Source organism: Eumetopias jubatus, unplaced genomic scaffold, assembly GCF_037043125.1.
Source record: "Eumetopias jubatus isolate StellerSeaLion01/CBP00866 unplaced genomic scaffold, mEumJub1_p1.0 scaffold_8, whole genome shotgun sequence".
Classification (NCBI taxonomy): domain Eukaryota; kingdom Metazoa; phylum Chordata; class Mammalia; order Carnivora; family Otariidae; genus Eumetopias; species Eumetopias jubatus.
In genome coordinates this window covers 21,661,145-21,676,352 of record NW_028274814.1, presented here as the reverse complement: position 1 = coordinate 21,676,352, position 15,208 = coordinate 21,661,145, and the positions used below count along the sequence as shown (strand labels likewise).

General features: G+C 41.2%; 1 protein-coding gene across 1 annotated transcript in view; it reads right to left on the bottom strand.

Moving 5' to 3' along the window:
• FAM107B (family with sequence similarity 107 member B) overlaps nt 1–15,208 on the bottom strand; it is a 228,836-nt gene that overhangs the window by 129,937 nt on the left and 83,691 nt on the right. The window contains exon 2 of the mRNA XM_028114149.2: nt 3,390–3,450. Within this exon, the coding sequence (XP_027969950.1) occupies nt 3,390–3,450 (61 nt within the window). The remainder of the gene's footprint in view (nt 1–3,389; nt 3,451–15,208) is intronic.

Here is a 15,208-nt window from a genome sequence, read left to right as displayed (position 1 = left end):
GTGCCACCTGATTCTGAATAAGTATTAGGGTCCCGTCTATTACAGGCATGTCACTTACTAAAAAAAACCCTCAAATGTACAGACCCTGAATTATTAGACAGCAAAGGACAGGCAATGATGGTGGTAAAATTTAAACGCACTTCCAGTTAACCTGTCATAGCCCCTGGGTAGACCCTGCAAGTAGAAATCATAGGTCTCGGGATAAAGTAACAGATGCTTAAGGATTCAGTCATCGGCTAAAAAAGGGGCCAGATATCAAATAGGTATCACTTTCGATTCAATTCATGGTATTTGGCTTTCACCTTATAAATATCCTGGCTAATGTGTCTTTATTCACAAAAGGATTTCATATCTATCCTTTGAGACCCAGCTCATATGCCACAAACCCTTGGATAACTTCCCGGATCCCCCAAACTGAGTTTTTCTTATCTCTTTGGTTCCTCATCCTTCCGCTCCTGCTCGTGTTTTAGCATGTGCTGTACCCCACCTGTTCTCCTAGTTTTCTGCGTCCGTGTTTTAGAGACATTATTTAACTATAAGCTCCAAAGGCAAGACTTCCACAGAACCCTGCTTTCTCTAAAACTTGTATTTTACTTATCTAAGGCTATAATTTCTCTATAATTTACATTTTCCTTTTATTTGTTTAATGGCTGCGTTTCTCATTTTCCCATAAATTCCATGATACATAGAGTCACGTCTGTCCTAGTTACCACTCTAAATATAGCATAATTCCTAGCACAATGTCTAGCACATGGTAGGTACTTAATAAACATTTCTTAGTTAATGTATTATATGTTCATACTTTTCAAACAACCTGGCAGACACAACTTAATACATAACAGGATTTCAAAGAATGGTTAATAAACACAGTAAATCTGAACTAAATGGACTAAAACTAGACACACAAGTATACTAATGCCACAGTGTAGAGACACATGCTTGGAGTAAATCCTGAATATAGAAGAGGGACTTTGCAGCAAGTCCCAAAGTTAGTGAATCCAAGTGAACTCAACTCACTTTTTAGAAATAGTGAGAAATTTTTGCATTTTCTGTTTGAAATTTCTACTTAGAGAGTAGGGTTATTAGGTGTTTTTGAAAAAAATAGGGAAATAAGCCATTTATTCATAATCCAAAATCTAAAGCCATACAATTAAATCACAAAAAAATTGGGATTATAGATTTCTAATTAAACAGTGCCCCTCTTTCTGTGGAATTATGTTCATTTGGATCTCTGACTCCAAATGTATTGTGGAGGGAAATCTTTACCATTACACTACATTTCTAGTCACACACTCCTAGGGCTTAAAGATCTAGGGTGCTAGAAGACTGTTTGAGAATTGGATCCTTGATTTCTCACTCAGAGATGTCATAGTAGGACCTGTTGGAGTCAACTCATGTCTTAGAAAAGCCTTGGTGAGTAGCAGTGTCTTCACAACATGTGGGATAATCAAGGCTTTGGATGTCTTCAAAATCTTGTGGACACTCTGCCAAGACAGCAAATGATACCATTTACAACAGCAACTGGGAAACTCAAAATCTCTTGGCCAAATTTGCATTGACCCAGCAATGGCCCTTAATCCAGCCTTCTCTAGCTGAGGAACTGAAAACCAAGAGTAAGTGTGCAAAAGAGGCACTCAGAACAATTTTCAGGGGTATAATATGCAAGCTCCAAATCTGCCCTCCTAAGCCCCTACTTTCAAACTCCAAAACTCCTAGGGTGCCTGGGTGGCTCATTCGGTTGAGCATCCGACTCTTGGTTTCGGCTCAGGTCATGATCTCAAGGTCGTGAGATGGAGCCCTGAATCGGGCTCCATGCTCAGTCTGCTAGTCCCTCTTCCTCTGCGTTCTCTCTCTCTCTTTCTTCCTCTCTCTTTCTCTCAAATAAGTAAAATCTTAAAAAACAAACAAACAAACAAAAAACCTCCAAATCTCCTTCTGAGCAACATCAACTCAAGGAAACTTCTTAGATTCTACTTCCTCAATGCTCCCAGTGGTATTTGGGTTGTGTCAATCTTTTCACATTATTTCTCATGTTCCAAACACATCTACACAAGGCAAGGGTCATGTCTTATTCTCTTTTATAGGCCAGAAATCTAAAATAGTCATAGAGTTGGCCACATCAAACCCACCCTACCTGCATCTCCATTACACAGAGAAAGAAAATGCCTTGCATATAGCGGACACAAAGGACTCAGTAAGAATTTACTGAATGACTATTAAGTGCCAGCCACTGTCCAAGGTGCTAAGATACCATTAAACAAGATAGGCAAGGTTTCTGCTCTCTAGGGGACAATAAGTAACCAAACCAATCCATGGAAGGATAATTTTAGATTGTAATAATAGTTGTGAAACAAATGAAATGGGCAATGAGATGAAGAGTGAGTTGAAAGAATGACAAATTAGTCTCTGAGACTAGACATTTCAGCTGATACCTGATTGATGAGAAAGAGCCAAGTCAGGCAAGGATCTACAAGAGGACAGTGTCCTAGGGAGAGGCACCAAAGTAAAGCAATGTTTGTTATTGCTGGGGGTAGACAATTGGGAGGGGTATAGAGGAAGACGGTGGAGCTGTTTAATTGCTAATTCTTTCCCCATCTATATCAGAGCAGGGTGCCACCTTTCCCCCCACTTTGCATATTTTTTTCATTACCATCTCTGTTTTCTCAATTCTGCTCCCTGACTTCCATTAAATTCCATGAACACAAGCCTCTGCCAGGAGCAAACACATCTGGAGCCCTCTTCTAACCCCTTAATATCTAAAACACCAAACTAGAAGTCATTTGAATATAGAAGCAGAGAGTATCAAGATTTCACTTTAATTATTATTAAGTCCATTCAACTAATGTTCATTTTTATGGCCATTACATGTCATTATCATTACTGATCATAGTCAGAAACTAAGTTATAAATTCACTCTTCGCTGTTTCTATCCATATTATCTCATAGGAAGTCCTATTATGGGGTAAATAACTTTAGCAAAGCTGCATATTTCACTATACACTAACAGAAAAAGAAACCCAGCAAATGCATCTAAAGAACATTTTCCAAGGTAATCATAAATACTTCAGTAAACAACTACACTACTTATTTTAGTCTTCCCGAATTTGAAATTTCTTCATCATTATCATCATTTACTTCATTGCGAGTATTTGTTCATCAAGAACTGTAATCAATAAAAGAAAGAAGAGAAGCAGCTAGTTTCTGCATCATAACCAGATTGCCTAGATGCCGTGCCTGGAATCCATTACCAGTGACATTTCTAGTCGTGTTTCCAGTCATTTGGAACACACAGACTTTCTTGTGCAATGTGCAAAGCTTTTGGATGCTGTAAGCCCTGCTGGCAGCAACAGCAACCCAGAAAAGGAGGTGTCACACTGAATGTACTCTACCTGATGCCATCTTCTGTCCCAACTCGAGGCATTTAGGTTCTTCCTGGGATTCCTCTTCTTCCTGAGTTCCAGTCCCACAAACCAGAAAAATAGGGAGAAAGTAAAAATATGCATTAATTTACAGCAACACTTTCTGCAAACCTACTGAATTAATATGAGGGCAAGATCTGACAATATTAGACCAAGCCCTTATGAACTGAAGCTTTGGACAAGCTACAAATTCAACAGAAGATGTTGAGTAGAATAACTACAGACAACTACGGTGCTGGGTTACATACTCCACGGTGTCAATCACAGGAAACTGTCTATGGATGTTGTCCCTGAAGCAGTACAATCCAGGGGCCCTCTGTGACTAAAAGGTTGGGAACATCAACTACTTAGACATAGCGGCAGTGGGTTTCTCCATGCGACAGAAATTCTGCCAGCATGGTGTAACAGAGATAATTATGCCTTACTTTTCATGATTCAAAGAGCTGATTCATTGTATTTTTTAAATTCTATCACAATTCACAGTTATTTTGATCCCTGGCAAGTTGAGTGAACACATTCTTCTCTGAGTTCTGGTACAATATTCTTTAATGACGATTGTGACTCCTGTGGCATTGATAAAATAGACCCAGCTAGGAGTGAGGGAAGTAAATTAAGAGGAATGTCTGTCTACACAGTGCCTTTCTAAATTTGTCTGCAAGATGACTTTATGCTGATTCCTTCATTTATTTTTTTCTCTCTATGAACAAATATTTGTTGAGTGCCTCGTAGGGGCTATTTCTGTGAGACCTTAATTTCTATGCAAGATTCTTTCAATTACACTGATGCCTACTCAGCTTCCTTCCCAGACTGGCACACTTTCTACACATACTTTGTGCCTCAAAAGAATTTAGCCCAATAGAAGATGTTTTGGACCACAATAAAGCATGTGGGTGCAGAGTTCCATAAATGGTAAATGAGGCTACTCTGTGAGCAAAATGGAACAATGCACTCAAAAATTGATATACATTGTAGGAACATTCCCCAATTTGTTCTAAGTTTGCACCTCCTAAGTAATGTCTCATCCACATGAGAATCCACCAAACTCTTCAAGCTTGGTTAGTAAGATAAAGAAGTGTTCTATTCAATTCACAAAGAATAGTTTCTTTTAAGTTGCCATCAGTATCAACTTATAAGGGAGTTGATTTCACCTGTGTTGAGAACAAATGTTTTTCCAGAAATCAAAAATCCTCCTCAAATGTTCATCAGGGACCAGTTCCAAAAATTTGTCCTACTTTTAAAACCCATTACCGTATTGGCATGGGCAATTTGGGTAAACAAGCCTTCAGTTCAATTATCTCAAATTTATATGTTGTAAGAAATTTTTAATGAAAATTGCCTTCCAAATTATATTTCTAAAAAGGATGTGACTTAATACAATACCAAAGGACATGTAAATGATAGAAAGCCCCATTATACAGAAACAAAATGCAGCAAATAATTTCTTGTTTCACAAGGCCCAATAGGACGGTATGTAATGAAAACATAAGGAGTTATTTTATAATACAGCCACAGGGGAAGTCTCTCAAGATGCCCAAATAACCAAACAAAGTTGTTTGGTAGATGAAAGGATTCTCCTTTGAGCCAATAAGACTGTTTACTTTTTTATTGCTCTGAATTCCAGAATTGTGAAATAATGTAGCTCTTTAGCTTTCCTCCAGACATATTTATTATTTTATTTGAAATTGCCCCTCCCCCAATTTTCTCATTAAGTAGTAAAATTTGCAAAGCCCTGGAAAGATCTGCAGATGGAAGGATATTTGGAATCCTCTGGGTTGGAAAGCGCTCAGCATAGAATAAACAAGCATCTGTCTTCCATAGTGTAAACTATGTTCTATTTAATATTTTTTAAATGTTTTATTTATTTATTCATGAGAGGGAGAGAGAGAGAGAGAGAGAGAGAGAGAAAGGCAGAGGGAGAAGCAGGCCGATGCAGGGCTCGATCTTAGGACCCCGGGATCATGACCTGAGCAGAAGGCAGACCCTTAACCATCTGAGCCACTATGTTCTATTTAGAGAAAAAAGATCGAGCTCCTTAGATTCTTGTATTTCTTCTCTTCAGTGCAAGTCTGTGATTTGCTGAGTTCGTTCTTACTGGTTTTTTCCCAGCAAAGCTAGAATAAAATGACAACAGTCTAACTATAGTAGACATCTGTTGATTTTGCTGCCTGGCACTCACTCAATCTAGTAAGTGTGTCCTGATTTCCTCTTTAAAGTCTTCCCTTCTGACACTTAACCAATTGTTGTTCCTATGAAACCAGCCCAGAGCCCCATGCCATCTCCCTCCCCACGGCTAAGGGTGGTCATGTGACCCAGGGCTAGCCCCATCAGTCCACCGCATTTCCCTGTGATTGGTTCAGAGTAGTCATGTGACCCAAATCAGGGCTAATGAGAGATTTTCTCTGGACTTCTGGGAACTTGACTCCTATTCTTACCCCCTGAAACCTGAAACAGCTGTGAGGCTTGGAGCTGCTGCGGTCTGCACAAAGGAAGGCAGAGCCAAGAGGTGGACTGATAGCGAGTCCCAGTGATACCATTGGAGCCCCAAATCGAGGCATGCCTGAAGCAGGCTTAACCTTGGCTTTTCAGCCACGTCAACTATTATTCATACGTTTTTTAAAAATATGTTGATTTTTAAAATAATCCATTTTAGGATGCCTGGGTGGCTTAGCTGGTTAAGTGGCAGACTCTTGGTTTGGGCTCAGGTCGTGATCTCAGGGTAGTGAGATCAAGTCCAGCACTGGGCTCTGTGCTCGGTGTGGAGGTGCTTGAGAGTCTCTCTCTTCCTCTCCCACTGCCTTTCCCTAGTACTCCCCCAAAATAAATAAATAAATAAATCTTTTTAAAAAGCACAACTCATTTCTATCATGTTTTCTGTCACTTCTAACAGAACCAGCTGATACACCTCAGCTCTGGGAAGCCAGAGTGGGGTGCCTTGATCATTGGCTTCACTGCTTGAGCAATAATAGTTAAAAAACAAAAACAATAAAAAATTAACTAATTAGTTAAAACATTAACGGTATAACCTCACTGACATACTTCAAGTCAGTTTAAGTTGGCCTCATAGTTTTACAACACTAGCTGCTGGCATTTCACTCTAGGAAAGCGAGTTTAGAAACATAATGATAGTTTGAGAGAAAAATAGAATTCTTGACCAAGAATTAAGGAGATCTTGTCCCATTTGTCTCCACCTGTTGCACCAAGTACATGACTGACTCTTGGCTTCAACTTCCTTCATTTGGAAAATGGATCCCAAATATAACCTTTCCTTACCAAGAAAGTTGAATTCTAATTTTAAATAACTGTTTCTGTGTCACCAAACATTTGAGGAGTCTTCAAGTTTTCTCTATTATGGGCTATACTACAAAGAACATCTTTCAGTGTAAGGATTGTCATTATTTTAAATTATTTTGGATTAAAGTTTCAAGGGTAGGATCCTGGATCAAAGGTCATGAATGATACAGACTGTAAAACTCCCCCAAAAAATATTTCAGCAAATTAATGTGTTAAAATGTGACCGTTTCGTTACAACCTCTCTAGCAATATCTACGTCCATATTTTGATGGATAGGAAGAGTCTCCTGTTGGAGGTAATTTTAGAAACAGATAATCCAACACTCACCATATTCCAGTGCCAAGAGTCTCTTACTGCATTGCATTGCTACTAATGAATATATGTTTAATTTCCCATGAAATCCAGTATCTAAGCCTTGTCTATCCCACTACACTATAGGATCTTCCAGGACAAAAACTATGCTTCCTCTTCAAGTTTCATTCAGGCTCTACCCTCTTTGTCAACAGGTGCTTGTTAAACAATTATTGAATGGATCCAATTGTTTGCCTACTTTACATTTTTGTTTAATGTTTAACCTAGTAACACATCCCACAATAAAAAGTCAAGTGTTGTTCCTCCTGATAACAAAGATCAGGGGTCAGTTTCTCCAAGAAGGCCTTCCTGAAGCAGGCCCTGTCTCCATCCCAAACTCTACCCCATTCAAAATTTAAGATGTACAGTCAGCGACTGTTTCTTGAGTGCTTGCCATGTGTCAAACTGTGTGGTATGTGTAGAGCTCATTAGTCCTCAACAACTCCTCGAGGTAGGTGACCTTATTGTTGTCAGTCCTGGTTTATGGATGGAGAAACAGAGGCTCAGTGGAGCTCATTCACCCTGTAGTGGATACTGTGATGTGCTGCCTGGAGGCCCCTTTAGGACTGAAAGATTGATTGTCACAGTTATAGGAAATGTGGTTAATAGCATGCAGCTGTCAGCATCCTAGGAGAGAGCTGCAAGTGCAGGTGGCACTCGGACTTGTTGACTTGAGGGCAGAGAGGCCCGATCCCTTCACCCCATCTCAAGACAACTCTGAAGGGCCCTTCTCACTCCAGAGCTGCCTGTGAGGTTGGTGAGGACTTCACTGAGAAACTGCACTGTAGCCCCTTACCCCCCTCTGACTAATCCTGCTTTCTTTTCTTCCCTTCCACAAGAGTTGATCCCCAAAGCACTCCCTAATAAATCTTGTAGGTGCTACTCTCCGTTTCAGAGTCAGCTTCCCGGGAACCCACCAACACAACCAAAATAACATTTCCTTGAAGTGCCAAAAGGGGATTCAGACCCAGGTTTACCTGGGTCCAAACCCCATGATGTAAACCACTATACTAAACTCCCTCCTTAATACTAATGCTTCTCCTTTGTTAAAACTGTGGGTGCCTGGGCCCCAGCCCAGATGCTGATTTGCTAAGTACGAGGTTTGGGATGACCAACCATCCTGATTTGCTTGGGACTGAGGGTTCTCCAGGATGCAGGACTTCTGGTGCTAAAACTAAGGAAGTCTTGGCAAACTGAGATGAGTTGGTCACCCTAATTGGAGTGTGGCCCTGCTATCTGCTATTTAAATGACCTCTGGATGTTTCTGATGCATTGAAAATGCTTTAGAAATATGGTATAATGATAGAAGGAAATCCTAATTATGGGTGAGTGTTAAAGATTTTATTATTTATTTGAGAGAGAGAGTGAGCGAGAGAGAGCACAAGCTGGGGGAGAGGCAGAGGAAGAGAGAGAAGAAGGTTCCCCACTGAGCAGGGAGCCCGACCCAGGGCTCAATCTGCAGACCCTGGGATTACGACCGGAGCTACCCAAGTTCCCCTATGGGTGAGTATTTTTAAGCTAACATTTTGAATTCTCTATGTAACATAGAGTTTTACAATCTGTTTAGCAAATATTATTGTCCTCATTTTACAGATGAGGAAACTTAAAGAGGTCAGAGAAATCAAGGAACTTTCCCCGAGTCACACAGCTAATAAGTGAGCCTGAAGACAAACCCAACTGAGGGATGCCTGGGTGGCTCAGTCGGTTAAGGGTCTGCCCTCAGTTCAGGTCATGATCTCAGAGTCCTGAGATTGAGCCCTGCATCGGGCTCCCTGCTCAGTGGGGAGACTGCTTCTCCCTCTGCCCCTTGCCCCCTGGCTTGCGTTCTCCCTCCTTCTCTCTCTTAAATAAATAAATAAAATCTTAAAAAAAAAACCCAATTGAGTCTAGAATCTATGCTCATAACCACCTCTCCTTACTGCACCCAGAATGACTTGTTCTCTCTAAATTTCCTCATCTGGAGATGGAGATAACAATATCTATGTCCATGAGTTGTTGTGGGGATAAAATAATATATGTAAAGCATCTATTCAATGCCTGCCGCAGAGGGAATATATATTGTGCACCTTTCCTTTTCCCCTAGTGTAAACAAATAATTGGTTTGTATGTCTTTTTTTTTCCCTACTGGACCACAAAGAAGAGGATTAGAGGTCACATTCACCAAGAGCTCTTTCCTGACTATGTAGAACTTCACAAAATTCACTTTAAATCAATATACTTTGCTGAGGAACTTCCATCTGCATGGCTTTCTGCTAGAAAATGTGCGGAATACCACAGTGAATAGGACATCATCTTGGACCTCCAGGAACTCATAACCACAGGAGAGCCAGATGACATTGATTTTAATTTTCTTAGGGAAAGAAAAATCCTAATTCTAACAAATAACTTTCTCCCCCCGCCCCTTCATGTGGTGTAGGGTATAGATCATGTAGGAGAAAGAGTACAGAGAATTTCAATATTAGAACCTGAGAGAAAGAGCTTGATTAGCACTTAGGAGAGAGGGAAGGGTACCATAAATAAAGTAAGCTCACCCATGTCCTTAGCTTCCTCTTTCTGGGTGGGCAAAAACACAATTCCAAAGCTCTAAACAAATCTTTGAGCCTTCAAAGAAGTGATTCTGGACCCCAATAGGCAGCGTAAGTGGTAGAAGCATCTAGTCAATTTTAAGACACGGCGTGTAGTTGTCATTTTAAAAAATTAAGGCAGCACATACAACTATTCTGAAATGTGCCAAGAACTACAGAGCAAGTGGGCGGAGACAGAAGCAAAGCCCATTGTCATCCCACAGGGTGGCGGAAGGATGTGGCCTTGGAGTTAGGGAGACCAGGGTTCAAATCCTGGCTCTGCCTTGTAAGGAACTCTGTGAGCCTCAGTTTCCTCATCAAAAAGTAAAGCCCATCACTTGGTGTCCTAACAGGATTGCTGCAAAGGTTAAATGAGAAAGATAAGAATATCACACTAGTCACTTAATGTGGGATGGGGTGGTCTCTGCTCTTCTAGCAGCCCTTCTGGTAAGAGCTGCCACCTCCCGGCCACAGGATTAATCCAGGCAAGTGGATATAACTTAATTTAGGCTAGTTATCATGACTTGGCTGGGACTTCTCAGCTTGGTTGGTGGATGTCTTACAATCTTAGGAAGGAGCCTCAGAACTAATGACACATCCCCTGACAGAACCCAAGAGAATGAACCCAATGCTCAATGAGAAGCGGAGGCAAAAGGCAGAGAGGGAGCTATGATGAACGGTGGCCCTGTGTCCTATTCTGTGGTTTATCATTTATTTCTATATTCCTCTGCCAAATTTCTATTAGTTTCAGCTGCCCCTAAATTCTTGCAGCTCTGGGAATGCCCGTCAGATAACTTTAGACACAGGGGAGCCCAAGAAGATGGAAGGTGTCATTCCCAACCACTTCAGCATCTCAGTCCAGCCACCACTGGATTCATAGAGGATATTCCTGAAGAGCAAACACTGTGGTTCACTCAGTGACCCAAGATCGGGGAGGCTCTGGGACCTTGATCAGAGACTTGGTCCACTGATCAGAGACTTGATTCATTCACGGCCTACGTGGTGCCCTAGAGCACTAAGTGCTTTTCTTCATCTCTACTTGTAGGAAAACTAAACCAAAAAAAAAAAAAAAAAAGGAGAAGTATTAGATCCCATGCTTGTAAAACTGTAGTTCTCAGACTTGGGTGTATATCCAAATTACTTGGAGGACATGGCAAAAATACTGAGGAGGATCCGGCCCTTGTCCACTTGGATAAGACTGGGCCTCTGGATTCCTTTTGTTTTGCTTTGTTTTGTTTTTAGTGCTTTATTTATAGTGTCGTATCACAGTAGATAAGCACGTACATCGGAGTCAGATGAATGAGATACAAATTCCACCTCTCCTACTTACCAGCCGTGGGATTTTAGTAAGTTCCTGAGGTCACCTGTGCTTCCGTTTTCTTGTGGGACGGTAGAGCTCACGCTAGCTTACACTAGCTGACATGAGCACTTCCCTTAGAGAGCGGTGGTGTGGTGAGTTTGCCAGTGGGTGAGAAGTGGAGCGGTGCCCGGCATGTGTTGGCAACCGATGGCTTCTTCTTTTAGGGAAGTGACTTCTTGCAAAGGCACGAACTACATAAGGACAGTTTTGTGTCAGCTCTTGTATCCATTCATTGTCTCCATGAATAGGACCATAGTCAACTGCTTAGTTGTGCTTAGATAAATAGTGACAAATGCTTTTATTTATTTTTTAAGGTAGGCTCCACGCCCAGCATGGAGCCCAATGTGGGGCTTGAACTCACGACCTTGAGATGAGGACCTGAGCTGAGATCAAGAGTCAAGATGCTTAACTGATTGAGCCACCCAGTCGCCTCTGACAAATGCTTTTAAAAATCCGGTGTTCTGTCTCCTTTTGTGGTCCTTAAAGAGATCCCTGAAAGATGACAGCGCAGATGGAAAGATGTCAGGAGTCATCTGACATCCCCAAGTGAATCCGTTTTCTTGCGTATTTGCCAGTTTCCAAAATGTCATATACAAAGGACATGCATTAATTTACTTTAGGTACATGGTTACAGCTCAGTTCATTTCACTGTCTGGGAAGTTCCCTAACAATCAGACTAAAATTTCTCATGTTAATGACTCATTATTTTTTCTTTTTAACATAGCCTAAATTTTTATTAAGTTTTTTATTTTAATTCCATTACAGTTAACATACAGTGTTATATAGTTTCAAGTGTACCATACAGTGATTCAACACTTCTGTGCATCACTCAGTGCTCATCACAACAAGTGCACTCTTAAATCCCCTTCACCTATTTCCCCCATTCCCCCAGCCTCCTCCTCTCTGGCAAGCATCTTGGCTTGTCTTTCTCTCTTTTTTTTCTTTGCTCATTTGTTTTGTTTCTTAAATTTCACATATGAGTGAAATCATATGGTATGCATGTCTTTCTGAATGACTTATTTTGCTTAGCATTATATTCTCTAGCTCCATCCATGTTGTTGCAAATGGCAAGATTTGTTCCTTTTGTGGCTGAGTAATATTCCATTCCAATATATATATTCCATATATATAATACACACACACATCACCTCTTCTTTACTCATTCATCTATCAATGGGCACTTGGGGTGCTTCCACAATTTGGCTATTGTAAGTAACGCTGCAATAAACGTAGGGGTGCATGTTTCCCTTTGAATTAATGTTTTTGTATTTTTTAGGTGAATCCCCAATAATGTGATTCCTGAATTACAGAGAAGTTCTGCTTTTAAGTTCTTGAGGAAGCTCCATACTGTTTTCTAGAGTGGCTGCACCAGTTTCATTCCCACCAACAGTGTAAGAAAGCTTCTTTTTCGCCACATCCTTGCCAACACTTGTTTCTTGTGTTGTTGATTTTAGCCATTCTAACAGGTGTGAGGTGATATCTCAGTGGAGGTTTGATTTGCATTTCCCTGATGATGAGTGATGTTGAGCATCTTTTCATGTGCTGTTGGCTATTCTGGATGTCTTCTTTGGAGGAATGTCTGTTTATGTCTTCTGCCCACTTTTTAATTGGATCATTTGTTTTTTGGGTGTTGAGTTATATCGGGTCTTCGTACATTTTGGATACTAGCCCTTTATCAGATATGTCATTTGCAAATATCTTCTCCCATTCCATAGGTTGTCTTTTTTTTATCATTTTATTTTTCATCATGATTAAGTGGATTTGATTAGCTCTCCTGGTGATGCTGATATACACCCAAGTGTGAGAATCACTGTTGTAAAGGATGGAAATTTGGCCTGGTGCTCAGACAATATCATAGGAGCCCTCTCTTTTAATGTCTCTTCATTTGTCCATTTCTGTCTCTGTGTCTCTTCTCAGGCTACTTTATTGCACCGTCAAGACCACCAGAAGCCCTGGGGCCCCATCCTTTCAGCTCCTGTTTCAAAGGGGGACAAGGAGAGTCTTAGTCCCTGCATTCACATTCAGAGTCCTAGAGGAAGACCCTGATTGGTCCATCTTGGTTCACATACTTGTCCCCAGTCTCAGCACATGCCGATCAGAGAATGGGGACTATGATTTTCCAGACCCATATTATTGCCCATCTCAAGAGCTGCTGGAGGGACAGTTACTGTGATTGGAAGCCTCACCAGAACCTCAGAAAACAGAAAGGCACAGTTCCCTAAAGGAAGGAAGGCTGTGTCCTGAAGTGGGGGAGGAAGGGATACTGGCCACATTACTGTTGAAAATATATACTTCTAGGATGAATTCTCCAAAGCCACAGGACTAAAAATACCTACTGCTTTCTTAAGTGCCTAGCATGGGCCAGGAGCTTCATGTATGTTAGGTGTAATGTGAGGTGATATTCAAAATATTTAACTGCATGGATTAGCTACCATCTAATCAGAATGGGGAGGGTCCTGCAGGACCCTGGAGGACAAGCCCTAACCCTTTGGTTCCTGGGCTGTGCAGAGTTCAGAGGTCAAGGAAAGAGGTAATGTGGGACATGGGTGCCACTTAGGGGTTGGAGAACAGTTATATACTAGTCAATACAAAGGTGTTTTACTGTTTGAATAGCCAACATATTCTTACTGATGTATACCTACTGAATATTTTCAGCCCTCAGTAACATCTTATAAACCCCACTTCTAAACTAGAGGCACATCTAGGAAGTATGTTGTAACATGCTAGAGGTATGCAAACCTCTCTCTGGAGTATCATTTCACTCAAAGATTTGGGAGGGATAAAACATCATTTGTATATTAAACCAAAACTGGTACCTTGCAGAAGGATATGTAGAACCGACATAAATATTGAGGGTGACCATGGAATGTCAAAAGAGTTTGGACACGGAGTCCCTGACATGGGAGTACTCCTGTAGACAAGACCAGAAGGCATTTTCAGGGATACTTCAATGTTGATATTTCTGTCCTCATTATACAGAAGGGGCCCTGGCAGTTTGAGGACTTTGTCTAAGGACGCATGTTTTAAATGGGGGCAAGAATCCACACCATCTGCCTGAGTCAGAGCCCCTGGTCTCTCAGCAATACCACACATTTGCTCCTTGATGATGTTATTTTTAGAAATTTTAACCTTAAATGGAAAGGACAGCTAGTTATTGAGTAGCTATACTTAGTAGAAGGACTAACTGAAGAGAACTTTGACTAAGGATGCACCTAAGGAAGAACATTGCAGAGGAATGAGCAATTGCTCCTCATGGTTAAGGAAGGCCCTCTAGAAGCTGCACCATCGTGTGTTTCAAGGTTTAGAGAGGTCCAGGCCAAGAAAACCACAGCACAAAACAACATTTGTCACATGGTGGAAACTTCAGAACCGGGAGCATAAGAAAGTTTGATACAATCTTTACGGCTGTAATTCAGTACATTTGTCCAAAATTTAAAGTTGCATAATGACTGCAAAAATAGTTGAAATAAAATAAACTGTCAGACTTCTGAGGGAATGGAAGTGATAAAACTAGTGGCCTCCACATGTTGCTATAGGACTGAATGTTTGTGCCCCCCTCAAGTTCATATGTTGAAATCCTAACCCCCAAAATGATGGTATTTGGAGGTGAAGGCTTTGGAGGTGATTAGGTCATGAAGGTGGAAACTTTTTTTTTTTAAGATTTTATTTATTTATTTGAGAGAGAGAGACAGAATGAGAGAGAGCATGAGAGGGGAGAGGTCAGAGGGAGAAGCAGACTCCCCACTGAGCAGGGAGCCTGATGCAGGACTCGATCCCGGGACTCCAGGATCATGACCAGAGCCGAAGGCAGTTGTTAAACCAACTGAGCCACTGGGGTACCCCAAGGTGGAACCTTTATAAGAGACTAGGGCCCTTATGAAAGGGACCCCAGAGAGCTCCCTTGCCCCTCCCACCTGTGAGGACATAGTAAGAAGAAGGAGCCTATGCACCAGGAAACAGGCTCTCATCAGACCCCAAATCTGCTGGTGTCTTGATCTTGGACTTCCAGTCTCCAAACTGAAAAATACATGGTTATTGTTTAAGCCATCCAATCCATGGTAGTTTGTGATAGCTGCCTGAATAGACTAAGACCCTGTTTAGCTGAGGATTATTCTACAACCTGCCTATAGATTTGTATTACAGAGCTTGAATGACAGGAGAACCCTATAACTCTTCAGCTACTCACAGCATCTGATTCTACTCCATAGGCACACTATAAACAC